This window comes from Rhodamnia argentea, chromosome 9 (assembly GCF_020921035.1).
Source record: "Rhodamnia argentea isolate NSW1041297 chromosome 9, ASM2092103v1, whole genome shotgun sequence".
Taxonomy (NCBI): domain Eukaryota; kingdom Viridiplantae; phylum Streptophyta; class Magnoliopsida; order Myrtales; family Myrtaceae; genus Rhodamnia; species Rhodamnia argentea.
This window is the reverse complement of record NC_063158.1, coordinates 22,941,516-22,965,565: the sequence shown is the minus strand read 5'-3', so window position 1 is coordinate 22,965,565 and position 24,050 is coordinate 22,941,516. Positions and strand designations below refer to the sequence as shown.

Below are 24,050 nucleotides of genomic sequence, written 5' to 3'. Positions count from 1 at the left end.
TAATATTTCATACACAAGATATAAAAAGCTGGGGTGTAATTCCGTTTCAAAAGTACGGATGAACATTGCGCATGTGGCACAAATAGAACAACGCAAATTGCTTTACGTCGTAGCATAGTGAATGCCGAATCATAGTAGTATCAGAAGTTGCTTTTGCCAAACATTCTTCACGGGCCGATTTCGCTTCCCTTCGGCTTGGTTAGTATAGGCGGTCGTTGTTTCGATAATTTTATTTACGCTTTTACTTCGGAAGCAATTCTGAAATAGAATTTTACTCAGCATCGTCGGGCGTGGCAAAGGGTCCGGTTTTAATAACTTCAATTCACGCTTTTTTGAACGAGAAATGCGAACGTGGTCGGAATTTGAGGACCAGGGGCCCGATGATGTCTTTTCAGGAATCCCGCGAGTGAAAACCACCGTCACGGGCAGGCGCGTGAGACGGGGGCAGGCTAAAACGGCACTCGATGAAATTGAAAACGTACAACTCAAAAAATACACCCAGCCCAGCACCCCCTCTCCCCCTCCCTCTCCGTTTTTTGAAAGATAAACCATCGCTTTGTCATCTCGCTCTCGCTCTCGCTCTCGCCCGCCGGCTCTCCGCCGAGACAACCAGTGAAAAATTACAGAGAGAGCCCCTCTCTCTATCTCTCTCTCTCGTTCTCTCTCGCACTCCGAATCGATCGATTCGTCGAGCTCTGGAGACGGGTGATCAGTCGACGCGCATCAGCTAGGGCTGCGAATCGCGGCATTGGAGCGGGGAAGGGGTTGAACCGCAATGTCGGAGGAGGAGAAGTTGTTGAAGGAGGCGAAGAAGCTGCCGTGGGAAGATCGACTGCTCCACAAGAACTGGAAGGTGAGGAACGAGGCCAACATCGATCTGGCCTCCCTCTGCGACTCCATCGCCGATCCCAAGGACCCTCGCCTCCGCGAATTCGGTGAGTTGGCTCGCTCCCTGGTATGTGTGGTTGCGGTCGGCTCTTAGATCTGATCTCGCTGGCCGTGATCCGGCGGTCGATTCGCTCCCCCTTGGTACTGTTTCTGCTAGGAGTGAATGTGGTTCGTGTGGGTGAATGTGGTTCGTGTGGGGGATGAGCTAAGTGATGCGAAATGCTCGATTTTTGGGGTTCATTTTGGTTTGGATTCTTGAATGGGAGTGCTTGGTGCTCGTCATTGGTTTATTCGATGTTGGTTTTTTGTATGCATGTGGCTAATTGGCAATGCTGCTCTCACCTTGAGGAATTACTTGAACCTTCTCCTCATATGTCATAATTAAATTGGGTTTGTGGAAGTTTGAATACTTACAAACCGCCAATGCTCAGGAGCCTCTTTCTATGTTTAGGAGATGCTTCCCTAAATTTACCTGCCTGATGGCTTATCCGAGTTTGAAATTCGGTGATGGTATTGCCCATGCGAACTACAATTGTTGCCTACCAATTCCAAAACTAGTAGTAAAGTGGAGCATTTAAAGTGGAAGTGGAAGTGTTCTGTTGGTGAACACAATACAGACGTTTAAGCATCATTTTTCCGCCAGTCTTTTCTTCATTCGAGAATCTCTGACATCTTCTGTGGTGTCGATGTTCTAGGGAAATGTGTTATGCTTTAATGATTTGATCAACTTTCTTTTCCTTTTCATAATACCATTATGTTTGAATGTAAGTTTTGCAGCAGGGCTGCTTTAGGTTAGCAATTATATTCAAATATCTTTTGGTGATACTATAATATGAGGGTGAGCTTCCTATGAATTGGGATGGGTCGTTGTACTTTAACTTGTATTTGCAGTTTCTCTCCCTTATATTTCATAGTAGAACGGGATTGAAGTTAAACAAAATGCTTCCTCATGGGTAGCAGTGTGGTATACAGTGGCACTGGCAAGCAAATTTTATAGGACGAAGGCGGGTTTAATTCTCGTGTTTGCTAAGATTCTACCCATGAAATAAGGATTGAGGTGTTGAAACACTACAATGAATATGGAGAAGGCTCATTTATGTGATGGATAACAGAGCATAGTTAGTCAACTGCTTGAGCTAAACATTACTTGATTCATTAACTTGATGGTGAAGCTCAACTTGAGCTCAGTAGAGTTGCACATCTTCAACTCTTAAAAGATGGCTCGATAGTCTCAAGTTCAAATGTCTAAGGCAGTTAAGTTGACGTCGGTTTGTAAACAAAACATGCCCCCGAGCCAAATTGCTAGCATTTCTCCGAAATACTGGGAAAACTATCTATGACCAGTTACAGTGAACATGTTTTATGGCTAAAGGGCGTTGGGTGCACAAGGCTTTCACAGTGTGGTGGTGCGGGGAGGGGTCATGTAGGATTAACCCTTATTTTCCAGAGAGGCTGTCTGAAGAAGCGCAAATTCATACCTATAAAGAAACATGAACATGCATATGAAAGCCAAATTTATTCCAATTGATTTCGACCTAAAGGTTCAAAGTTATATTTATAATACTATTGAATGGGAGCATTTTGGTATTTCTCTATGGAATCTAGAGGCCCTAATGTTAAGAGAACCAAAAATTGCGTGGACGCACCAATACCTGTAATCTGTGATATCAAATCTGAGCAATGAGTACTGTGATCAACTAATCAATAATGAACATGACTGTGGTATTATCAAGTATGAAAATGTGAATTTAAAACTCATGGTTGATGTAAGAAAACTAGGGTCTTCTACTATATTGGTCGGCACAATAACCTCAAACCAAATAAAAGATGTATACTTGTACATGGGTCATTGTGCTTGAGCTTGACAGGATATACATTGGATAGAGAAAAAGTTCCAGTAAATTAATGAACACCGAGTGTGGGAAAGTTGATGGAATTCATTGGATTGCGTGTTTGTGTTTCTTTATACAGCTCATTAGCTCTTATACTAGTTTCGCAGCTTATTGCCTTAAACCCTACTTAACATGAATGTATCTGGTAGTGTCCTTGTAAGGCATTAAAAGCAACTGCCAAGTAGATAGATGAGAAAACAGACTCCAAGAGCTTAATAAGGGGAAGTGTTATAGAATAATTCATTTAAAGCTAATTTGTGTACAATTTTTGGTATGCAAATGCTTACTCTTTATCTTTCCTTTTGATTTAGGGCCATTTTTCAGGAAGACCGTTGCAGATTCCAATGCACCTGTCCAAGAGAAAGCACTAGATGCTTTAATTGCATTTTTACGAGCTGCAGATGCTGATGCTGGAAGGTATGCTATTGTGCAACTTTTAGGTTTAGCTTAATTGTATAGATTTGTTATCTTCTCTTGTTTGTTGATTTTGATTATTTGACCCATGCCTTTAGGTATGCAAAGGAAGTATGTGATTCGATTGCTGCGAAATGCTTGACTGGAAGGCCGAAGACAGTGGAAAAGGCTCAGGCAGTATTTATGCTATGGGTGGAATTGGAGGCTGTGGAAGTTTTTCTGGTACTTTCTACTTGAGATATCTACGCATGTGGCACTTCCTTTAATAACTTTCTTAATGATTGTGGTTCCACTAAGTATTATATGAAAATAATCAGTGTGCTAATGACGGCAGTCACTTTGATGATTTGATGCTTAAGAGGGCCGTATGACCTTTTCTACTATTTTTTGGCTGATTGTGCGAAATGAATGAGCCATCACCCTCCATTTTTTAGTACCAACATATGAGTTAAGTACTTGGTGATTGTGTCTCCTTGAAATGTATTTTAATTCTGTTAGACTCTAGGTGATACCAAGGGTGAAGTTATTTTCTTGGGAATGGTTTAAGCTAGGTTCAATTCTATGCTGCCTGTCCCTCATTAGACTTTGCGTTGTCCAGTTAATGTGAGAGCTTGCGTTGGTAGCTGCATTAAATCTTTAAACCTTCTCTCTTTGGTCACTTATAAATTTGTAACTATAGGTTGTCAGTGGTTATTGTGTTATTAGAACACAATTTATGGCTGTCAGCAGTTTATTCGTTTGGTGCTTCTAGATGAGATAATCATCCCATTTCCTTTTTAGCCAGCCCTCAGACATTTACAAGGTCTTGTCTAATGACAGGACACTATGGAGAAAGCAATCAAGAACAAAGTTGCTAAGGCTGTTGTCCCTGCAATTGATGTTATGTTCCAGGCATTAAGGTATTGTGATGAAATACTTTGGTGAAGGCTTTTATATGCGTTTCCTTTGCCCTTTTTTCCCTTACCAGACCTGATATTTTGATCAGTGAATTTGGGGCAAAAATTGTACCGCCAAAAAGGATATTAAAGATGCTTCCTGAACTCTTTGACCACCAAGATCAAAACGTTCGGGCATCATCCAAAGGATTAACCCTTGAGCTTTGTCGTTGGATTGGAAAAGACCCTGTCAAATCCATATTGTTTGAGAAAATGCGAGATACAATGGTAAAGTAGCTCTATGTTACACCTTTATCAAATTTCTTTTTCATTCGTGCAAACGAGGTTAATTTTTTTCTCTAATTAACTATAGAAAAAAGAATTGGAGGCTGAGCTGGTAAATGTCACAGGGGCTGCAAAACCATCTCGCAAAATAAGGTATATCATGTTTACTCAATATTGTTTTCTTTCAAGTTTGCACATTTAAAAATATTTGCTCTGCACCATTTTTTCTTGATAAGACTGTGTCTCAATATAATCAACACAGTTGATGTATGGTTCACCCTATAAAAAAAACAACTGATAAAATGATGACTGTGAGCTTTTGCTGGCTGAAAGTTCATTCCATTAGATGCGTATCTGGGGATAATGAGGTACATGTAGGTTCTTTGTACGAATGTTATATAAATTAAGGTAGAGCTGGCAATGTTATATCTTGATTAAGAGAGAGCAGACTAACTTTTGTTTCTTGTTTATCTTGATTGACAATGCCACAGTCAGGTATTTTTGCGTTGTTTTTGCCTGATTTGCTTTCTGGCATCTAAGATCTGATGCCTGTCTCTGCTAGGGTAGCTAAATCTCCTCACTTAGATGTAGTGTAGCTATAGCAACAATAAAAACTTTCGGCCTTTACCTTGCCTTGTCAGATCTGAACAAGACAAAGAGCCTGAACAGGAAATTGCATCTGATGTTGTGGGTCCTGGTCCTTCTGAAGAAGCTGTGGCTGATGGTATGTGTCTCGCCACCCCATGATTGAACTTTTTGGTGATTAGGGTGTATTTTTTTAGACTTTTTCTTATTTGTACGAAAGACTTGCTTAAGTTGCAGTGAAATGAATGGTTGATGCTATGAATTTCTACTTACTACTTTCTTCCGGTATTTTTTGGATCAGCCCCTCAGGAAATAGATGAGTACGAGCTTGTTGATCCTGTTGACATTCTGACTCCTTTGGAGAAGTCAAGTTTCTGGGAGGGAGTGGTTAGTAGTCCTCTAGAATGCAATTTTCAGGGAAATGCCTTAGTTTTCTTTGTCATCATGTGTATGTTTGCTTCATAATGTCATATATTTGTTTGTTACATAAGTTTTTCTATTGACGCCTCAGAAAGCTACCAAATGGTCAGAGAGGAAAGAGGCGGTTGCAGAGCTGACCCAGCTGGCTTCAACCAAAAAAATTGCTCCTGGTGACTTCACAGAGATAAGCCGTACACTGAAGAAGGTATCTGATTATTTTTTGCTTCAGTGCAATTATCTGACGTTGAATATGCAAGGAGTTAATTGAAACTTTATCAATCACGCAGTTGGATATCTGATTTTGGGACAATTAGTAAAGCTGGATCATTTTGCTTCTTTTACAAGAAATATTTTTTTGTGAATTGAGCTTTATTAAAGAGGGAATTTACTTCGTACATTTGGATCTGCTGAAATGTTTCAGTCTGTTCCTGAAAAGATCTGGTACTAGCGTTCCAGTTGACAGAGTTTGATGACACTTCTCTTCCTATCATCGGGTGTCAAAATGCCATTATTGTTGCACTTCATTTGGTCGCTGGAACGGATACTCTATTCCCAGTCTATGCTCGTTTGGTTCGGAACAAATATCTATTCCCAGTCTATTCTTGAGAGAACAACTATTCCATTCTCTTGTTCGTGGGCCCCCACCAGTTTCATGGGACTAGGAATAACTCAGTTTTTCTAATGAACCAAATAAGCCATTTTCCCCAAATAGCTATTTCATCTTGTGAACCAAGCTATGCAATATCTACTTTGTTACAATTTTCACTATATTCTACACCTGTTGAACAGCTCCTGTTTCTACTTCAGTCTAACCAAACGCAGGGTCAGAATTCTTTAAGTTGATGCAGGCCTTGTCGAATAACCTTTGTGAATAAAAAAATCTGAGAAGGATTTATCATTTTTTCCCACTTATTCGTACAAATGGCGGCTCAGCCATGCTCCGCCTTGCATTTCTTATGTATGTAATAATGAACCAGATTTTTTTTTTATTGTTGGAAATTGTTCCAAATGATGGTAGTCCTTTCCGTGAACAACCTACACAGACCACAGTTATCTTCAATTCTTATTTTGCTCTTACAATTTATGTCAACTATTTTTGCAGAAAAAGAAAAGAAAATCCTCTTTTAACTCTTCAAAGCTCTGCCATGTCATTTAGGAGCTTTATTTAGAAATCATGGATAAGCTAAATCAATTTTGATGGTTACAAGGGCTCTGACATTCAGGATTTAGAGAGAGACTGAAAGTAGCTGACAAAGCTGTGAATGCGCAATTATCCTATTAAGGAAAATTGTGCTTAACCATTTGACTTGTCATTTACCAGATAGCAGGCCTTATTCCCATGGCCGAAAAGGTTCGGTGCACAGCTTTTTGCATGAGCGGATGGGAATGCTTTCTGTTTTAAGCAGTGCTCCTTTCTTTCTTATTAATCTAGTGCAGTTCCTCTGTATCCCGAGTCAATAATAGTAATGATAGATCAACATTCCTCATAATTTGAGCTTTGCTAAGAATTATAGGACCTGTTATGATGCAGAATTTGGTTTAACTTTGTAGAAGATCTAGAACTTTCAAGTGATATGTTTTTGGGTAGCAAGAAGTTATAACGTCGTGCCTTGGAGATAAGTAATCAACGACAGGATTAAGGATTTGAAATCAAGATCCTAGATTTTGAATCAAGATTCTAAGATACTGATTCCTCAAGCTTCTTTGCTAGTGAAGGCTCCAGGCATCTAGTCCTTCTAATAAAGTCTCAATGAACTGTTATTCTCTTTCGAATTCCGTCTTATAGCAACTTTCATTCACAATGAGCAAACACATAATTTAGCAGTCAATAATCCCAATCGTTTGATCTTTCATGTGCTGGTGAACAAGGGAAAAGAATGAGTTCGACGTGTCTTCTGTCTCTTGACTTCTGGCATCATGATCTGATATAGAAACACGCCATCAAATAAAGTCATTGACGTCATCATATTAGGTCAATTTGATCAATGGTTATATTAAGCTGAATGCGGAATTGGAAAAGGTGGAGTAAAAATTCAAAGCTGTTTTGCCACCAAAAAGAATGTGTACCCAGCCTTTTAGTGCGTGGAAAGGTTTTTAACCTTGCTGGATGATGGAATAAGAAAACTTACTGATTGACCGAGAAGAATGTTTTTATCAATCGTGGATTTTAAAATTCACTTACACTTATTGAGCAGTTAAAACGCTATATTGAACAGTGAATAATGTAAACTGCATCCTCTGTTAGGCAAAAGTAATAAATTCCAATTCGGTAGAATGGGTGAGTGGTATTCATAGTGAATCGATTGATTGACTTGTGATATGTATTGTTGATCTCCTCTGGCGCATAATTTATTATGGATCATTACCGTAGCTGAAAAATGGAACATAGGATACCCTGCCTGAATCTTCATATTCATATTGTTGGGTCCTGGAATTAAATTGCATTGGAAGATCAAAATCCGGATGTGATTGACTCAATATCTGTACTCATTGTGCCTGAACTTCATATCATCTTTAGTTGGTTGAAACTGTTAAAATCTTTTGCTATTTCAAATTTTCAGCTTATTACGGATGTGAACATCGCTGTCGCAGTCGAAGCCGTCCAAGCCATAGGAAACTTGGCAAGGGGACTGAGATCCCATTTTTCAGGAAGTTCCCGCTCCTTACTTCCGGTGTTACTGGTAACAACAACAGCCTTTGTTAAGGGAATTTTCTGTATATAAGAACAAGAAAAGTTTCTAGGTTCATCTTCATTTATCAAAAATGTTTCTGGGTTTGATTATTTGTTCCGTAAAAGGTCATACTTAGACCATGTTTATTGCTTGGTACCAATTTGCTTGCTGAACAGGAAAAACTCAAGGAGAAAAAACCTACGATGACTGAAGCACTTAGTCAAACTCTTCAGGCAATTCATAAGGCTGGGTGCTTAAATCTGGCCGATGTTGTTGAAGGCAGGTTCAAATCTGATTATTTATCTTCAATCCCAGATCATTGAGGACAACTGAGTGTTGGATTGTGTTCTCCCCTTCCGGTTAATGCAATCAGCATAATAGTTTGCTCACATCAGTCATTTGTTTAGTACTTGATCATCTGTGGCGGACAAATAAGCCTATATTGTATTCTACCCCTGGTCTATGAGTGGTGTTGCACTTTACATCCTACATAAGCACCATTTATGTCCGTTAGCGAAAGTTGGGGATATCAAGGTTTTATGTAGGGTGTGAAGTGCAATAACCTCCTTACCATAAATAAATATTCCAGATTTCTTTCTTTTGGGTAATTCTCTTAAGATGTGGTGTTCTTGGTAGCTGCTGGGTTTATAACATAATGTACTATTGCAGATGTTAAAGCAGCGGTAAAAAATAAAGTTCCTCTTGTGCGATCATTAACTTTGAGCTGGGTGACATATTGTATCGAAACAAGTAGCAAGGCAGTTGTTCTCAAGTTGCACAAGGATTACGTGCCGATTTGTATGGAGGTCAGTGAATTTGAGTTGGAAGCATGGTTTATTAGCTCAAGACATTCAAATATTGCAGTATCACAACCATAAAATACTTGCTTAAATTTTCTCCAGTCCTTGTAGCAGCCGGGGTTTCCATGATTTACTAATCATGCTCTGTTTATCTCATGAGAAGATTAGAAAAGTCCTAAAAAATGTTCTTTTTTAAGAAAATGTGATCTTTGTCTAAATATGGTCCAATGAAGAGATAGTTCCACTACTTTTGGACGTCATGATGATGGCTGCCTTTCTGCTTAATGTAGTTTATCAAACTTTCTGCTCTCTGGATTCCTTGGCATGCGATTTTAGCAATATAAAATTACTTCTTGCCTTTTAGTGCCTCAATGATGGGACGCCAGAAGTCAGAGATGCTGCTTTTTCAGCTTTGGCAGCCATAGCTAAGGTAATCTATATTGTCCAAGTAGTCTTATATCCAGCAGTCATTGTGGCTTCTGGATGTTCTTTTTCAAAATTTAATGACTAGTAAATATGACTAATTTGAATTTTATCTGAGGCTTTTAAATGATCTTGCCGGAGTAAAATGTTGAAACATGTAATTCAGTAATAAAACTTTTCCTCTTCACAGTTTTACGTATCTTATTATGTGAAATATAAGTAAGTCTATATGGTGCTCTTACGTTATAGAATACCTATATATCGAAAGAATCGAATACTCTGATTAAGCCAAGCAAGTAATTAGTAAAAGGGGCTCTAAACTTTTGATTGTTCACATCTGGTGGTGATACATTTCATTTCCTTTCCAGTCGGTTGGCATGAGGCCTTTGGAGAGGTCGCTGGAAAAACTTGATGATGTCAGAAAAAAGAAACTCTCTGAAATGATTGGGAGTTCTGGAGGTGCTGTTCCAACTGGCACTGGTGCAGGTATGCAAAATATTCTTTGTTCTGCAGATTATTAAAGATAATCCTTTCAAGTGAGTATATTCTAAAGTTTTAATCATGTCTCAGTTACTGTCCAAGCTTCTAGTGGGATCTCTTCCTCAGTGGAGGTTAGCTCAGTTCCTAACATTGTTATTCAGAAGTTCTTTTGAATTCTTTAGATATGTTTGTATTTTCTTGGACCTCCTTGGTGCTGTTTGTCTGCCACTGGATATTCAGTCAGTCTACCGAAGCTTTGGCACTCAGCAACAGTCAACGAAGGTGCTACTGGTAGTTTTGAACAGCAGCCAGAGCTGAACTGTTTTTACCAACTGCTAAGGCTTTTGACCTTGCCTGTGGTGTGGCTTGACACCTGTTGTTCCATTTTATTTCCAATGACTGTATTCCATTTTTACCCTTGAGGGGCCCCACAGGGAAAAGAGGAAAAGAAAAAGAAGGGGGGGCGTTGTGGCTAGTTCAAAGCAAAATTACTTCAAATTAGCGTAACCGAAATGTCCTCTCTTATGGATTTTGTCGACCAACGCTTTCGATAGTTCAAACCTGACCAGGCCATGAACTACTTCCCTGTTAATCTCTGAAAAGGTAATCTGGATGCTTTCAATTGGTAATTGACAACAGGTGGTGCATTTTTAGTTAGTTTTACTTACGCATTTATTAAATTGTTTTCAATTGGCGGGAGTGATTATATATTTGGTGAAGTGGTCAGGCGCCATTGTGAAACTTGTTATGTTCTCTCTACCATTTCATTTATGCTCGTTTTGTATCATTCCATGTCATTTGGGAGTTATTTAACTTTTTGGGTCATGTAAGATGGGATTTTTTGTTTTTAGTTTTGCTTATGCGGGGATTAATAATTCTCTACACAGGTTGCAGACAGTTCATTTGTTAGAAGGTCAGCTGCTAGCATGCTTAGTGGAAAGAGGCCGCTTCCTGCTGCGGTTAGCATGACTATTTGGTTTATTAAATTTGGCTGCTTTGCCACTTGTAGGTTCATCTAAATGATGTTCTGGTTTTGTCAGAATCTTGGCAAAAAGGGAGGCACTATCAAATCTGGTGGTGGCAAGAAGGGAGAGGGAGCTGCACAGGCTAAACCTTCGAAAACTGTTGAACCCGAAGATGTGGAGGTGATAAGACTCTCCTTAGAAAATTAATTGCTTCTTTGTCCTGAAATTATTGAACAAGTATGTGTTACATCAACAGCCAGCGGAGATGAGTCTTGAAGAGATTGAAAGCCGAATAGGATCTGTTATACAAGCAGATACTATTTCCCAATTGAAGAGTGCTGTGTGGAAGGAACGCCTTGAAGGTTTGGAATCTATTTTCCCTTAAACAATTCGTCAAATGAGCAATAGGTTAACCAAGCTTTCACTGAGCTCTGTCCTGTCATTGGTGTTTGTGTCATGTAATCATTTTAACTTTTTGGTCTATTGGAACCATGTTCTTCAAGCAGTAACTTTCTGTGTTTTGCTAAGGGTCGATTTGGTTCATGAAGACGTTTTCATTTTAATTATAACTGGAAATGTTTTCATTTCTAGTTAAAATGATTTTCCCCCTTTATTCGGTATTCTGTTTTTCTGAATTGTGTTTGGTTTATGAAAACAAAATTTTCAACATGAAAAACTAATGAAATATGTTGTGTACTTTCTATACACCTAGATATCTAGATGCTGACAAATGTGTTTTCATCTTATAAGGAAATTAGTTTCTCCTTTGTGATGAAAAATTTGAAAACTACTATTATTATTATTATTTTTTTTATGCTTTCGTGGGGGACATTCCCTATCATGCAGAAAGTAGGACGTCTTAGCAGAGACTACTGATGGATTGGATGCTCACCTGAGCCACAAAAGATGTTTTTGACCATTTATATTTAAAAGAGTGAAAACAGTTGTTCTTGTGTTCATTTGGAAAAAGTTTTTAGTCGATGAACAAACGTGTTTTCAGTGCTGTTTTCATTATCAGATAATTGAAAACAGATAACTGGACCAGTTTTCTCGTACCAAACAGGCCCTAAACTTGTCTTTTTTCCTTTCTTTACCAAGCAGGAGTTAGTGGAACCAGTTAAAAACTGTACATCTGTTGAAAGACAGATTAAGAAGCAGATTCAATTTTCCTTTGTTTCAATTTGAAATGCCTTAGATATGCTGAGATCTATAAGCCTATGGTCAGATATTTTAGATTGAAGTCAACATCGTGCGATACATGCTAATAGCTGGTAAATGGAATGTTGTAGTGGGTTTGGTTTTTTAGATCTCTTTTTGGTTTATGATTCCTTAGTGAACGCCTTTTTTGGGGGACGAATTAGACAGTGCATCTTCAGAGTGGACGATAACGATAGTTCAAATGTTTGTTCCATTCTACTTTGAAAGCATAGTAGTTTATTTTTTTCTGCATTGATATTTCCAATTGGTTAAACATGTACGTGCACATTTCACTTAGGCTGAACCTATGTGCATATTTCACTTAGGCTGAACCTGTTTCTTTGGGAGGTGGGAAAATGGCAGATGACATTATTCAAATAGAATCGACTCATGACATGCGGCTTTTAATTATTTTTCTAAAAAAGTCTTCCATTGTTTAATGTTTAGCTTCGCATGTCCTTGCAGCAATTGGCTTATTGAAACAACAGGTGGAACAACTACAGAGCTTGGACCAGTCAGTAGAAATTTTGGTTCGATTGCTCTGTGCTGTGCCTGGATGGAATGAAAAGAATGTTCAGGTTTTGGAAGTTCCCTTCTGCTTATTACTTGTCAGAATTGATCGACTTGGTTAATGTGGGTTTCATTGGAGTATTGCAGGTCCAACAACAGGTTCTCGATGTCATTACATATATTGCTTCCACATCTGCTAAATTTCCAAAAAAATGTGTTGTCCTATGCCTCCTCGGTGAGTATTGAATCTGGAGATGCTTTTTTTTTTATTCCCCTGATATGAAGACTTATTTTGACTTAATTAAATATCAGGTACAAGTGAACGTGTAGCAGATATCAAAACCCGTGCTCATGCGATGAAGTGTCTAGCTACTTTTTCTGAAGCTGTTGGTCCTGGATTTGTTTTTGAAAGAGTGAGTTCTCTCTTCTAAGAGGAATATCTGGCATAACTATCCGTGATTGAGAAGAACCTAAACAGACATAATGACGTAGATGTTTTTCCCAACCGATTGTGTGTCATGTGTTGATTGAAGATATGTACTTTGTTCGTGTAGTTGTACAAAATTATGAAAGAGCACAAGAATCCTAAGGTCCTCAGTGAAGGAATTTCGTGGATGTTCAGTGCAGTTGAAGACTTTGGCGTGTCATATTTGAAATTGAAGGTTATTTGAACTGTTCTTTACCATATGTTTTGCGTCATTGTTATAATGCAAGTTATGACATCTGCGAAATATCAATCGATACAGGATTTGATTGACTTCTGTAAAGATACTGGACTGCAATCTAGTGCTGCAGCAACTAGAAATGCTACTATCAAGCTTATAGGCGCTTTACATAGATTTGTTGGTCCAGGTAATTTATTTCTCAAAAGACTATTGTCTTAAATTGTTTGGATAGCCCCACTTTGTGAATTACATGGATGTAGTGTTTATTGCTCTCTAGATATTAAAGCCTTTGTTGCGGATGTTAAGCCGGCCCTGCTCAGTGCACTTGATGCAGAGTTTGAGAAGAATCCATTTGAGGTATATCATAATGATGTTTAGGCTTTATCTTGTAGTGCTTTTTGAGTGCTTGCTGGAAGTTTCTACTTGCAAAAATCCTGCAGGGTAGTGCCGCTGTTCCAAAAAAAGCTGTTAAGGCCTCTGAATCCATGTTGGCTGTGTCTACGGGTGGGGATGGCCTGCCACGTGAAGATATAAGTGGGAAGATCTCCCCTTCCTTGCTGAAGAATCTGGAAAGTTCAGATTGGAAGGTCTGGCATCCGAGTGTGAAGCTGTTCATCCTATCTCTAATACCTTTTTTTTTGTCCGCGCATATTCTTCATGATAATCAGTGATAAGCAAAATAATGATCATATCAAATTATCAATGCATACAACTTTCGATCCCCAGGTCCGTCTTGAATCCATTGAAGCTGTCAACAAAATGTTGGAGGAGGCCAACAAGCGCATTCAACCAAATGGAACTGGTATGAGTTGGTTGTATTTTAGTTAGTTGATACTAAATACACTGATTCCAATTCTTGTTTTGACAAGTTTGATAAAAGTTGGTTTCTTATTTTTTGCGTATTATTATGATCTCATTCGTTAACAATTGCTTTGACATGCAGTTGAGTTGCTTGGTGCCCTCAAAGGACGCCTGTATGACAGCAATAAGAATTTAGTCATGGCAACTTTGACAACCATCGGTGGTGTCGCGTCTGCAATGGGCCCAGCAGTTGAGAAGTCAAGCAAGGTTCTTATCTTCCTGTTGGCATTATCTACTTTTCTTTTTGTGCTGTTGAAAGCCGATTATACTAAGTAAGAAGTGCTCTTTTCTCTATTCGCAGGGTATTCTTTCTGATGTTTTGAAATGCCTGGGTGACAATAAAAAGCATATGAGGGAATGTACTTTGGCTGCGATGGATTCATGGCTTGCAGCTGTTAATCTTGATAAGATGGTCTCTCCCTCCCTCTCTCTCTCTCTCTCTCTCTCTCTCTCTCTCTCTCTCTCTCTCTCTCTCTCTCCCTCTGAGATGCACACAGGAATGCATGGACCTGTGCTTGTGTTCATGCTTCTGTGTGTGCCTGTGGGATATGGTTATGCTTTATTTATGGCCCCACTGAACCAAGATGATGCCTCTGCTACAGGTTCCGTACCTTGCAGCTGCTCTAATGGATCCTAAGCTTGGGGCTGAAGGGCGCAAGGATCTTTTTGATTGGTTGGGAAAGCAACTTGGTCGCTTAAGTGATTTCCCTGATGCCGCGCATCTGCTGAAACCAGCTGCTACTGCTATGACTGTAATGTCAAAACGACCTGCTTCCATAATATCTCTTCTTTTGGACGCACACCTTTTCTTCAGATTGATGAGGAGTGCTGCTGTAACTTTTCAGGATAAGTCGGCAGATGTTCGTAAAGCTGCAGAGGCCTGCTTTGGTGAAATTTTGAGAGTCGGTGGACATGAATTGGTACGTATATGTGCCATAAGTTGCAAAAAGTAATTCTCTGGCTTCTTTAGTATGTGGTGATCACGACTACTGCTGTGTTCAGGTTATGAAGCACTTGAAAGATATTCAAGGCCCAGCTTTGGCTATTGCTCTTGAGCGATTGAAGCCTCATGGAACATTCCAAGGTGCGCTCTCTCTCTCTCTCTCTCTCTCTCACACACACACACACACACACACACACACACACACACACACACACACACTCAAATGTTGTGTTTTGAACCTGAAATGTTGCTGGCAGAATCATTTGAATTGACCAAAGCCATACCTGTGGGGTTACCTTCCAAAAGCAGCTCTAAAGTTGGAAGAGCAGCTTCTCATGGTGCATCAAAGCCTGGAAGTCGGACTGTATCTTCGGTATGTTAAGCTCTCATTAATGACTTCAGAATAATGTTAGAGATGGGGTGAGGGCCTTTTGTTTATTACACACCATGTTTGTCTTGGTTCTTTCTAATTTGCATGGAGTGATAGATTTATATGTCGAATGATGGGGATTTTGATTGTTAATTTCCCATTTGCAAAGAGGGTAGCTGTATCAAAGGTCTTAAGAGGAGACTCGACGATTTCTGTGCAAGACATTGCTATGCAGTCACAGGCTTTGATAAATACCAAGGACTCAATTAAGGTATGAAGTAATGCTTCTAAACTAGGTTGTATGAAAAAGACAATAGCTGAGCCACTACTATCCTCATTTCAAAAACTGACTTTACTATAGGAGGACCGAGAGAGAATGGTTGTTCGTAGGTTCAAGTTTGAAGAGCTGCGGATAGAGCAGATTCAAGATCTTGAGGTAACTGTTATTGGGTGTTGGCTGGACAGTTGGAGGCACTGTCCTTCTCTTTGTAATTTTTTTTTTGGGGTTCTACACCTTTGTTGCAGAATGATATGATGAAGTATTTTAGAGAGGATTTGCACCGGCGACTTTTAAGCTCCGATTTCAGAAAGCAAGTGGATGGGCTTGAGATGCTGCAGAAGGTATTTAAATGGATATTCTTAGTGTGAGCATCTTGACATCATGTTATGATAATGTTTACTTTCCCTTCAGGCTCTCCCATCTGTTATAAAGGAAATAATTGAAGTTTTAGATATACTGCTGAAGTGGTCAGTTCTACGGTTCTGCGAGTCAAACACGACATGCTTGTTGAAGGTGACTTTCTTGGTGAAATGGATTTATGTAGTTTGTTTGTAGAATTGGTGATTTTGCAGCTTCACTCTATCTCTGAACATTTTAACATGATGAGTAGGTGCTGGAATTTCTCCCTGAGCTTTTGAACAGATTAAGGGATGAAGATTACTTGCTGACTGAATCAGAAGCAGCGATATTTCTTCCATGCTTGATAGAGAAGGTGTTTAAAGCAAGCCTTGGCATTTTCAATTTTGGACACGAATGCAACTTCACCAAGAATGTGAAACCGTTGTAAGGCTTATAATCTGTGCCTCTTTTCTGCTGCAGTCTGGGCATAATATTGCGCAAGTGCGTGAAAAAATGCGGGAATTGACGAAGCAAATTGTTCATATATACTCTTCAACGAAATCGTTTCCTTATATTCTGGAGGGGTTGCGTTCAAAAAACAATCGAACTCGGATAGAATGTGCCGACCTTGTGGGATTTTTGATGGATCATCATGCAGCTGAGGTACGTTCTGGTTTGTCATTATCCTTCTTTTATAACAATGTAGTCTAACATTTCTCGTTCAACAGATTTCTGGACAGCTAAAGTCCCTTCAAATTGTTGCAAGCTTAACAGCAGAACGTGATGGTGAAATTAGGAAAGCCGCTCTTAATACTCTTGCTACGGGTTATAAGATTCTCGGTATGCAATGACATAGCTGTAGCTACATGTTGCTGGCTTTTATGCTCTCTGTCTCTGTCTGGGTCTTTCTCTCTCTCGCTTGCGTGGGCGCCGTAACTGGCTGAACTTGGTGGCTAATTGTTTATATATGGATCTGTAATCTTATTCATGCGCTTTTTCAGGTGAGGACATTTGGAGATTTGTTGGGAAGTTAACTGATGCTCAGAAAAGCATGTTAGATGACAGATTTAAGTGGAAGGTTGTCTCTATTTCACACATGTAATCCTATCTTCTTTAGTTTACATTTGATTAACTGATAGTAGTTCAAAATTCTAGGCCCGAGAAATGGCCCAAAGGAAGGAGGGTAGGCCTGGTGAAGCTAGAGCAGCTTCTAGGCGATCAGTCAGGGAAAATGGGTGTGTTTCTGATTTCCTTGCTCTTTATGGCATTATAGCACTTGCCTTGTTTTGCTGCTTGAAATCTTTGCTCTCCATACATTGAAGATTTATCTTCTGTCAGCTTATCATGTGTCTCTTCTTGCTCAAGTTCTTTTTGTGATTAGTCTGTTTATGTAGGCTGATAAGTTCTTACCTTGGTATGCTTCATATTAAAGGAAGAAAATTGGCTCTGCATCATGCATACTCCGAAAAGCACATGCTAACTGGATGCTTATGCACAAATTAAAGAGAAAGAGCTCATATTTTTGTCTGTTTTCTGCACAAGTATATCCTGTCAGTTCATAATGGTTGAAAATAATAAATGTCAATGCATGATTGTATTCTGCTTCACTTTAACTGGTGATAGCTGATAGATTATGATATTCACTATTGTGGTTTTATGTGCTCGAGAAGAAGCGAGCACAACAAAAAACTAATGGAGAATTCTTACTCGCAATTGAACAAAATAGAAGCGAGAACATAGATTCGAATTTTAGTCTCTAGGCATATCGTGAGTGAAATCAATTTGTTATAGGCCATAGGGAAAACAAGCAGCATGACGATAATAAAGCACGTCAGGAGCGGTACTGAAGAAAGTAAAAAATTAACTATGCCACCTTTGAGATAATACACTATTTCTGAAGCAACAATTTTGAACATCCTTACCATTTGTGGTACCCTAGCAAATTAAAAATCAATGTTCTCAATGTTTTGCACTGTGAGGAATAATTTTACCTTCACTTGTCTTATTAACATATAAAAAATGCTGGTTCTTCCAGGCATAGGCTTTAGAATAAACCTTCTAAATTTTATGTGATGAGTCTTTTGGCAACGCATAAACCATAATAGTCCAAGTTCTAAGTACAATCCAATGATTTTGTCTCATCACAACTGTATTATCTACTGAAGTTTACCTATTCCATGCCACATTTTGGACAACCCCCACAACACCCCCCCACCCTCCCAAAGCCACCCAATTCTCAGTTTTTTCCCTGTACTGAAGCTATATGCTCTCTATGTAAGCTGTGCATTCTCTTAAGAAATTCTTTATGTTATTTTTCATCTAAGGAAACCTATCCCTATCATGCCACAATTTAGACACTGGTTATATGCGTTTCTCATTTCGTTCCCCTACCTTAGCTTTTCATACTGTAGGTAACCTTCTAGAGTTCTTCTTTTCTTGGGTTATTCGATTTTTGCTTATGTTCATTTAAAGGAAAGTTGAAGTGTCTGTACTTCAACTTTTTGGAAAGATAAGAAGAATGAGGGTAGGTTGATGGTTTTGCGAGAGTTTTAACCTTTAGATGCAGTGTCAAAACAAGACAGTCAATGTCATTGAAACTATTTTCAACTCTAAAGTATGAGGTCCTGCTTCTACCAATTGAATCATCAGCCCTCTGTAATCTCTTAATTTCAGGTCTGACATGGCAGAGCAAAGTGGAGAATTGTCGCGGTCTATTTCTGGTCCTATATTTTCAAGGTATCATGGCTTTCCCCCAATTTTATTCATGTGTCGACTTTGATCTATAATTTTCTGCTTCACCCTCTGTCACTATGCTGGGTCCATTTTATTTCAGGGAGAATTATGGTCATGCGGAGGTTAATATGGATAGGCACTTAGTGTCACATGCTAGTAGCTCCACAGACTGGAATGAAGCCCTGAATATTATTTCATTTGGTTCTCCTGAACAGGTTCTGTTCGACATTATTACTATGTATTGGACTATCTTCAGAAACATGAACTAATTCTTTGCTTTTCTTAAAGCTCTTGCTCACCCTTGTGCATATCAATCCAGATTTAAGTTGTGCAATCACAAGTTTAAATTGTGTCCATACCCTACCTTTACTATCTTGTACCTGCTCACTTTTGTATTGCTTTGGGGTGGACATTATGGCCTTCCTTTTACTGAAATACAGTTTCCTTTTTTGTGCTTTAATCTATTTAACAGTCTATTGAGGGGATGAAAGTTGTGTGCCACAAACTGGAGCAAGCCACTAATGATCCAGAAGGCAGTGGTATGGAGGATCTTGTGAAGGTCGCGGATAGACTTGTTTTAGCCTTGGCAGATAAGGTGAATACAGCAGTGAATTAAGGGGCCTAACGACCCACCCTTCTTCCATCTCCTAGCTGTAGTTGTCGGAATTTGCTTGACATTTTTTTTTTTTGGGGTCTTTTTGGGCTCAAAATGTTTCTTGATTTCTTCGCTTGTTATTAGGTTGCGAAGACATTTGACTTTAGCTCAATGGGAGCTTCATCAAGGTCATGCAAGTATGTTTTGAACACCCTCATGCAGGTGAGTTAACTTTTATCAGCTTCAATGTCATTTAGCTTAAATACAACCTTGTTCCTTCTACATAGTCATTTGCATCTTATCTGTATGTGAAAGAGCCTATTGCAGAATTATCTGACACGTTTCCTTGCTGCAGACATTTCAAAATAAACAACTTGCACATGCTGTCAAGGAGGGCACTCTTGACCGCCTTATTACTGAGCTTCTGCTTAGACTTTTGGATGAAAGAGTTCCCCGTATGGATGATGGAAGCCAACTTTTGAAAGCTCTCAATGTCTTGATGCTTAAAATTCTGGTAACTTTTTACGAAATATAAATTCATAAATTACTTGATGGTATCTTGTTCAATGGTCTTGATTTGTCATTGCATATCCAGGATAATGCAGATCGAACTTCGTCGTTTGTTGTCCTTATTAACCTTTTACGTCCATTGGATCCTTCAAGATGGCCTTCACCAGCTGTTAACGAGACAGTTGCCACTAGGAACCAGAAATTCTCCGAGTTGGTTGTCAAATGCTTAATCAAACTTACGAAGGTGATTTTTAGTATCCCTCAAAATTTAATTCTGTCTATCTATGACATTTATTGCACCTATAACTGTTTCATTAAATTGTCCTTTCAATCTTTAAAAGGTAAATATAGGCTATTTTAGGAGAATGTAATTTTAACTGTTATGCTTTATCCATATGAGATTTTGTTGGACTAATGCCAACAGTTCTAAAAGTTTAGGCTGTTAGATGAAGGTGTGGTTTGGTTTTTAAATACATTAACACTCCCCCTCACACATAGGTTTGATTTTGGCCTAAAACTAAAGCGTTAGAAATGTATAATATGTGAGATTTTGTGGGATCAGCTCCGAATGTAATTAAAAACTTGAACTGTTAGATGAAGGCGTGGTTCAATAATTGAGTGCTTTAACTATCCACTTGGCTACTGATGCTTGAGATCTCAAGGTCACTTTTTCACTTCCCCAGGTCCTTCAGAGTACTATATATGAGGTTGATCTTGACCGCATCCTTCAGAGTATCCATGTCTATTTACAAGAACTGGGAATGGAAGAAATCAGGCGAAGGTTTTTACCAACTTTATTTCGACAATTATGTGATTATGTCTAGATGATTTAGTACTATATAGAGGTACCTTCGGTCTTGATGAACTGACATTTTCTCCCCTCCAATTGCAAATGCGATTTACTTGGGAAAGAGCTGGGGCTGACGATAAGCCTTTGCGTATGGTTAAAACTGTCCTACATGAACTCGTAAAGCTTCGTGGTACCGCAATCAAGGGTCACCTTTCCATGGTTCCTATAGATATGGAACCCCAGCCAATCATTCTTGCCTATATTGATCTTAATCTTCAGGTATTACTGAACAAATCAAGCGCACATTTTCGTCAAGTTGAAACAGCTTATCTGATAATTCTGGTTCATCTGAAATAGACGTTGGCTGCCGCTAGAATGCTAACTCCATCTGGCCCTGTTGGCCAAACACATTGGGGTGACTCCACTGCCAACAATCCAACTCCTGCTACACATTCTGCAGACGCCCAATTGAAGGTTAGTTTGCACATGGGTTGGTTGGTTGTGAAATTTGTGTCGTTTGTTCTCACTGATGCCACAGCATGTGTTTCTTTTATTTTGTCTGGGTTTTTCTCCTAAAGTCTCTTCCTTATTTTGTGACTTCTCCTTAATTCCAATAATTTGGTCCATTTGCAGCAAGAACTTGCTGCTATATTTAAGAAAATTGGTGATAAGCAAACATGCACCATTGGCTTGTACGAATTGTATCGCATCACTCAACTTTATCCTCAGGTAAATGAGTGACCTTATTGACCTTTCTCATAAAACTTTTCATTTGCTAGGTTGGTTCATTTTGAGTTTCATTTCGCTCTTCTGATTGTGGTACTCTTATGAATCCAGGTTGATATATTTGCTCAGCTTCAAAATGCTAGTGAAGCCTTTCGAACTTACATTCGAGATGGTTTAGCCCAGGTCCGTGGTTCTTTTAGCCGTATTCCCTGGATAATTTTTCATATTTGCTTTGACATTGCTTCCTGTTGCTCAGATGGAGAAGAGTGCTGCTGCTGGAAGGACTCCTTCGACTTTGCTAATGTCTACACCACCCCCAGCTGTCCTAAACCTTTCCTCCCCCAAATTTGCACCGTTGTCTCCAGTTCATACAAATTCCACAGCCGATGTAAAATCTAGTCATGCGAAACCTGAACCAACAAGTTTTAGTTTACCTCCATCGTTTAGCGAGGATGACAGGGCTCTCACTGCCATGAGTTCGAGAGGCCCTCATACTGATGCCCCGTTGGCAGAGCAAAGAAACGAGAGGTTACTCACTGGAGGTAAATTGTGATAGTGTTTTCTCGTCTCTTTTTCCCGTTCACATATTTTTCTATTAAACTTTTATTGCTGTATGCCAAACTGGTAAGTACAGTGAGCAGTGGTACATTGGATGCAATTAGAGAGAGAATGAGGAGCATCCAATTAGCAGCAGCTTCTGGTAACCTCGATTCTGGAAATAAGCCACCGTTCTACACGAATGGCAATGTACCACATGGACATATCCCGAATGCAACAGATAACTCGAGCATGGATGATTCTGGACAGGCTGGAGTTCGTCCGATGGACGAGAGGGCCCTGTCCGGCCTTCAAGCCCGTATGGAAAGACTCAAAAGTGGGACTCTCGAGCCGCTATAGGGAGCAGCAGTTGCAAGCTGTAAATCGATTTGTCCACCTTGTTAGGCGAGATTGAGGACGTTTGCAATACCATCACAAGGCCTGCAATTTGTTTCCAATTGAACTGCCTATCGAAATATGGCAGACTGAGTTTGTCCAGTGAATTCGGCTCGGAGCCTACTTTAGGCATTTTGTGCTCCCCAATCACGCCGAAATTTTGCAATATAGCACTTGGAGCATGCTTGCTGTGTTCTGCAGTCTGACAGGTTCTTTGTATATGCTTAGGTTTTTTTCCGACACCTATTTACCGTTGTCTTTTCCCTAATCGAGTCTCTGTATATACTGAGGTTTCATGGTTGTCCAAGCTTTGCTTCCTGTATTTGATTCTGTTAAAACCCGATGGGAAATATACATGCCTAGAAACAAAGTTTTGCTTCAGATGAATATGAACCGATTCTCCGCTTGAAAGGACAAACTACGCTGGCTGGAATCGAGAAAACTCGGACCTTTAGGGGACGGTTGAGCTACCTCCTCCAGCACCACTTGAAGGTATCTTCCCCACGAGCTGTAGCTCAGCTCGTTCACTCATTTTCTTCGCCTCTGACCTATCCTTTCTGAGTATCGTCTCATCGCGAGAATTCACCAGTAATTTCTCGAGCGCAACAGCATTGTCGATGAAGTATTCGATTGGTTCAGGATCACTAGCTCCCGCCATAGTAACCGGGAACTTCGACCTCCTTTAAATACCAAGTTTGCGATCTATCAGTTCTTTCTAAGACTCTCTTCAACCGGCTCATCAGCTATCGACCGTAAGTGTTGGAAAGTTAGAAAGAAAAAAAAAATGGAAAAATGGAATCGAAATGGGACGTCAAATAGGTTATTTCTAAACAGATTCAGAGCCTCTGCAAATATACAAGAAGGAGATTGTACGGTTCAGGACACGGACGGTCGTTTTCCCTGTAAGTATGTGAAAGAATTTTAGTTTTACTATAAGAGAATCGCAAGATGATATTATCATAATTTCACATCAATGTGAAAAATTGTATCTAATGACTAAATGTTGTCACTAATTCGAGCTATCTAATGAGAATTTAACAAAAATGTCGTATTAATCTATATGAATATAAATAGAACAATCATGTTTTTGGACATGTAAATAATTCTCGAGATATTGCATCACCATTTCACTAATGAAGAAGGCAACCTGAGACTCCGCTTGTTTCGCAGAAAATAACCGATCCGAGAATCATTTTCCTCGAGATGAATGCCTGTATCGTATGAAATAATTAGTCAGTAAATAATATTTTTATTACGAAAAATAATATGTCAGACTATTTTCGCGATTAAGCTTCATAAGTTTTGTAATTGAATTCCTTTTATATGAGTATATTACAGCATGTTTTTTACAATTGTTATAATTCTGTTCGTTCGAAGAACAGGTTAAATTCGATAAGCGCTACGTACTTTATGCAAAAGTACCGAGTATTAACTAAAGAGAGCTCAGAAGGAGACTAAAATCCGCAACGCGAAGCTGTGCTACTCCGTCGCGTATTCCAACTATCGGTTCCAGTTGCTTAACGTTAGTCGAAGGCCGGACGGCGCTAGGAACCCGGAGGTTTCGAGGCTCGGGGCGACGACACGCGGGTTGCTGCCTTCTCCAGTGAGCGAAGGAGACGGGATTCGTGTCGTGGACATCGAGACTTTTAAGGTTCTTGAGAGTACCACACACTTTGTTGATCTCGACAGCGTCCTCCACAATGTCCACGAGCATCTACAAGAACTGGGAATGCACAAAATCTTGTGAAGGTTTTCTCTAACCCATTCGAGACTCGTGCTTCAGATTATTTTACCTTGATTCAAGTGTGCACACGAACTGATTCCTGTTGTTTGCCGATGCAATTCTACTTTGGGAAGAGCTGCCATTGGTGATAGGCCGTTGCAAACAGTCCTCGCCTT

General features: G+C 39.5%; 1 protein-coding gene across 3 annotated transcripts; it reads left to right on the top strand.

The window, feature by feature from the left end:
- The first annotated feature begins 516 nt into the window (after positions 1 to 516).
- Positions 517 to 22,532, top strand: LOC115739817 (protein MOR1). 3 transcript variants are annotated; one of them, XM_030673092.2, is made up of 54 exons: positions 517 to 935; positions 3,092 to 3,197; positions 3,293 to 3,416; positions 4,014 to 4,093; positions 4,180 to 4,357; positions 4,443 to 4,507; positions 4,996 to 5,078; positions 5,241 to 5,326; positions 5,451 to 5,564; positions 7,921 to 8,040; positions 8,208 to 8,310; positions 8,701 to 8,837; positions 9,196 to 9,261; positions 9,623 to 9,734; positions 9,825 to 9,865; positions 10,622 to 10,693; positions 10,775 to 10,879; positions 10,956 to 11,061; positions 12,362 to 12,474; positions 12,554 to 12,641; positions 12,719 to 12,819; positions 12,961 to 13,068; positions 13,153 to 13,258; positions 13,349 to 13,428; positions 13,512 to 13,658; positions 13,798 to 13,873; positions 14,015 to 14,139; positions 14,234 to 14,344; positions 14,535 to 14,684; positions 14,778 to 14,852; positions 14,935 to 15,016; positions 15,133 to 15,248; positions 15,415 to 15,516; positions 15,607 to 15,681; positions 15,771 to 15,866; positions 15,937 to 16,038; positions 16,136 to 16,237; positions 16,345 to 16,527; positions 16,593 to 16,704; positions 16,866 to 16,942; positions 17,020 to 17,099; positions 18,538 to 18,600; positions 18,698 to 18,812; positions 19,070 to 19,192; positions 19,337 to 19,414; positions 19,548 to 19,706; positions 19,788 to 19,946; positions 20,386 to 20,483; positions 20,615 to 20,771; positions 20,850 to 20,966; positions 21,126 to 21,221; positions 21,330 to 21,401; positions 21,475 to 21,760; positions 21,853 to 22,532. In XM_030673092.2, the coding sequence occupies exons 1-54, from the start codon at positions 776 to 778 to the stop codon at positions 22,113 to 22,115; spliced, it is 6,051 nt and encodes a 2,016-aa protein (XP_030528952.1). In that variant the 5' UTR covers positions 517 to 775; the 3' UTR covers positions 22,116 to 22,532. The 3 variants fall into 3 exon arrangements, with proteins under 3 accessions (XP_030528952.1, XP_030528951.1, XP_048141865.1); XM_030673091.2 differs by having other exon boundaries at positions 9,623 to 9,740; XM_048285908.1 differs by lacking the exons at positions 517 to 935; positions 3,092 to 3,197; positions 3,293 to 3,416; ... (4 more) ...; positions 5,241 to 5,326; positions 5,451 to 5,564 and having other exon boundaries at positions 8,208 to 8,314; positions 9,623 to 9,740.
- The last annotated feature ends 1,518 nt before the right edge of the window (positions 22,533 to 24,050 follow it).

Excerpts from the sequence above, each read along its gene's own strand:
- LOC115739817 (XM_030673091.2), top strand. The coding sequence starts at position 776 with ATGTCGGAGGAGGAGAAGTTGTTGAAGGAGGCGAAGAAGCTGCCGTGG. Across the intron at positions 9,741-9,824 it reads TCCAACTGGCACTGGTGCAG|TTACTGTCCAAGCTTCTAGT; the intron begins GTATGCAAAATA and ends ATCATGTCTCAG. Across the intron at positions 9,866-10,621 it reads GGATCTCTTCCTCAGTGGAG|GTTGCAGACAGTTCATTTGT; the intron begins GTTAGCTCAGTT and ends TTCTCTACACAG.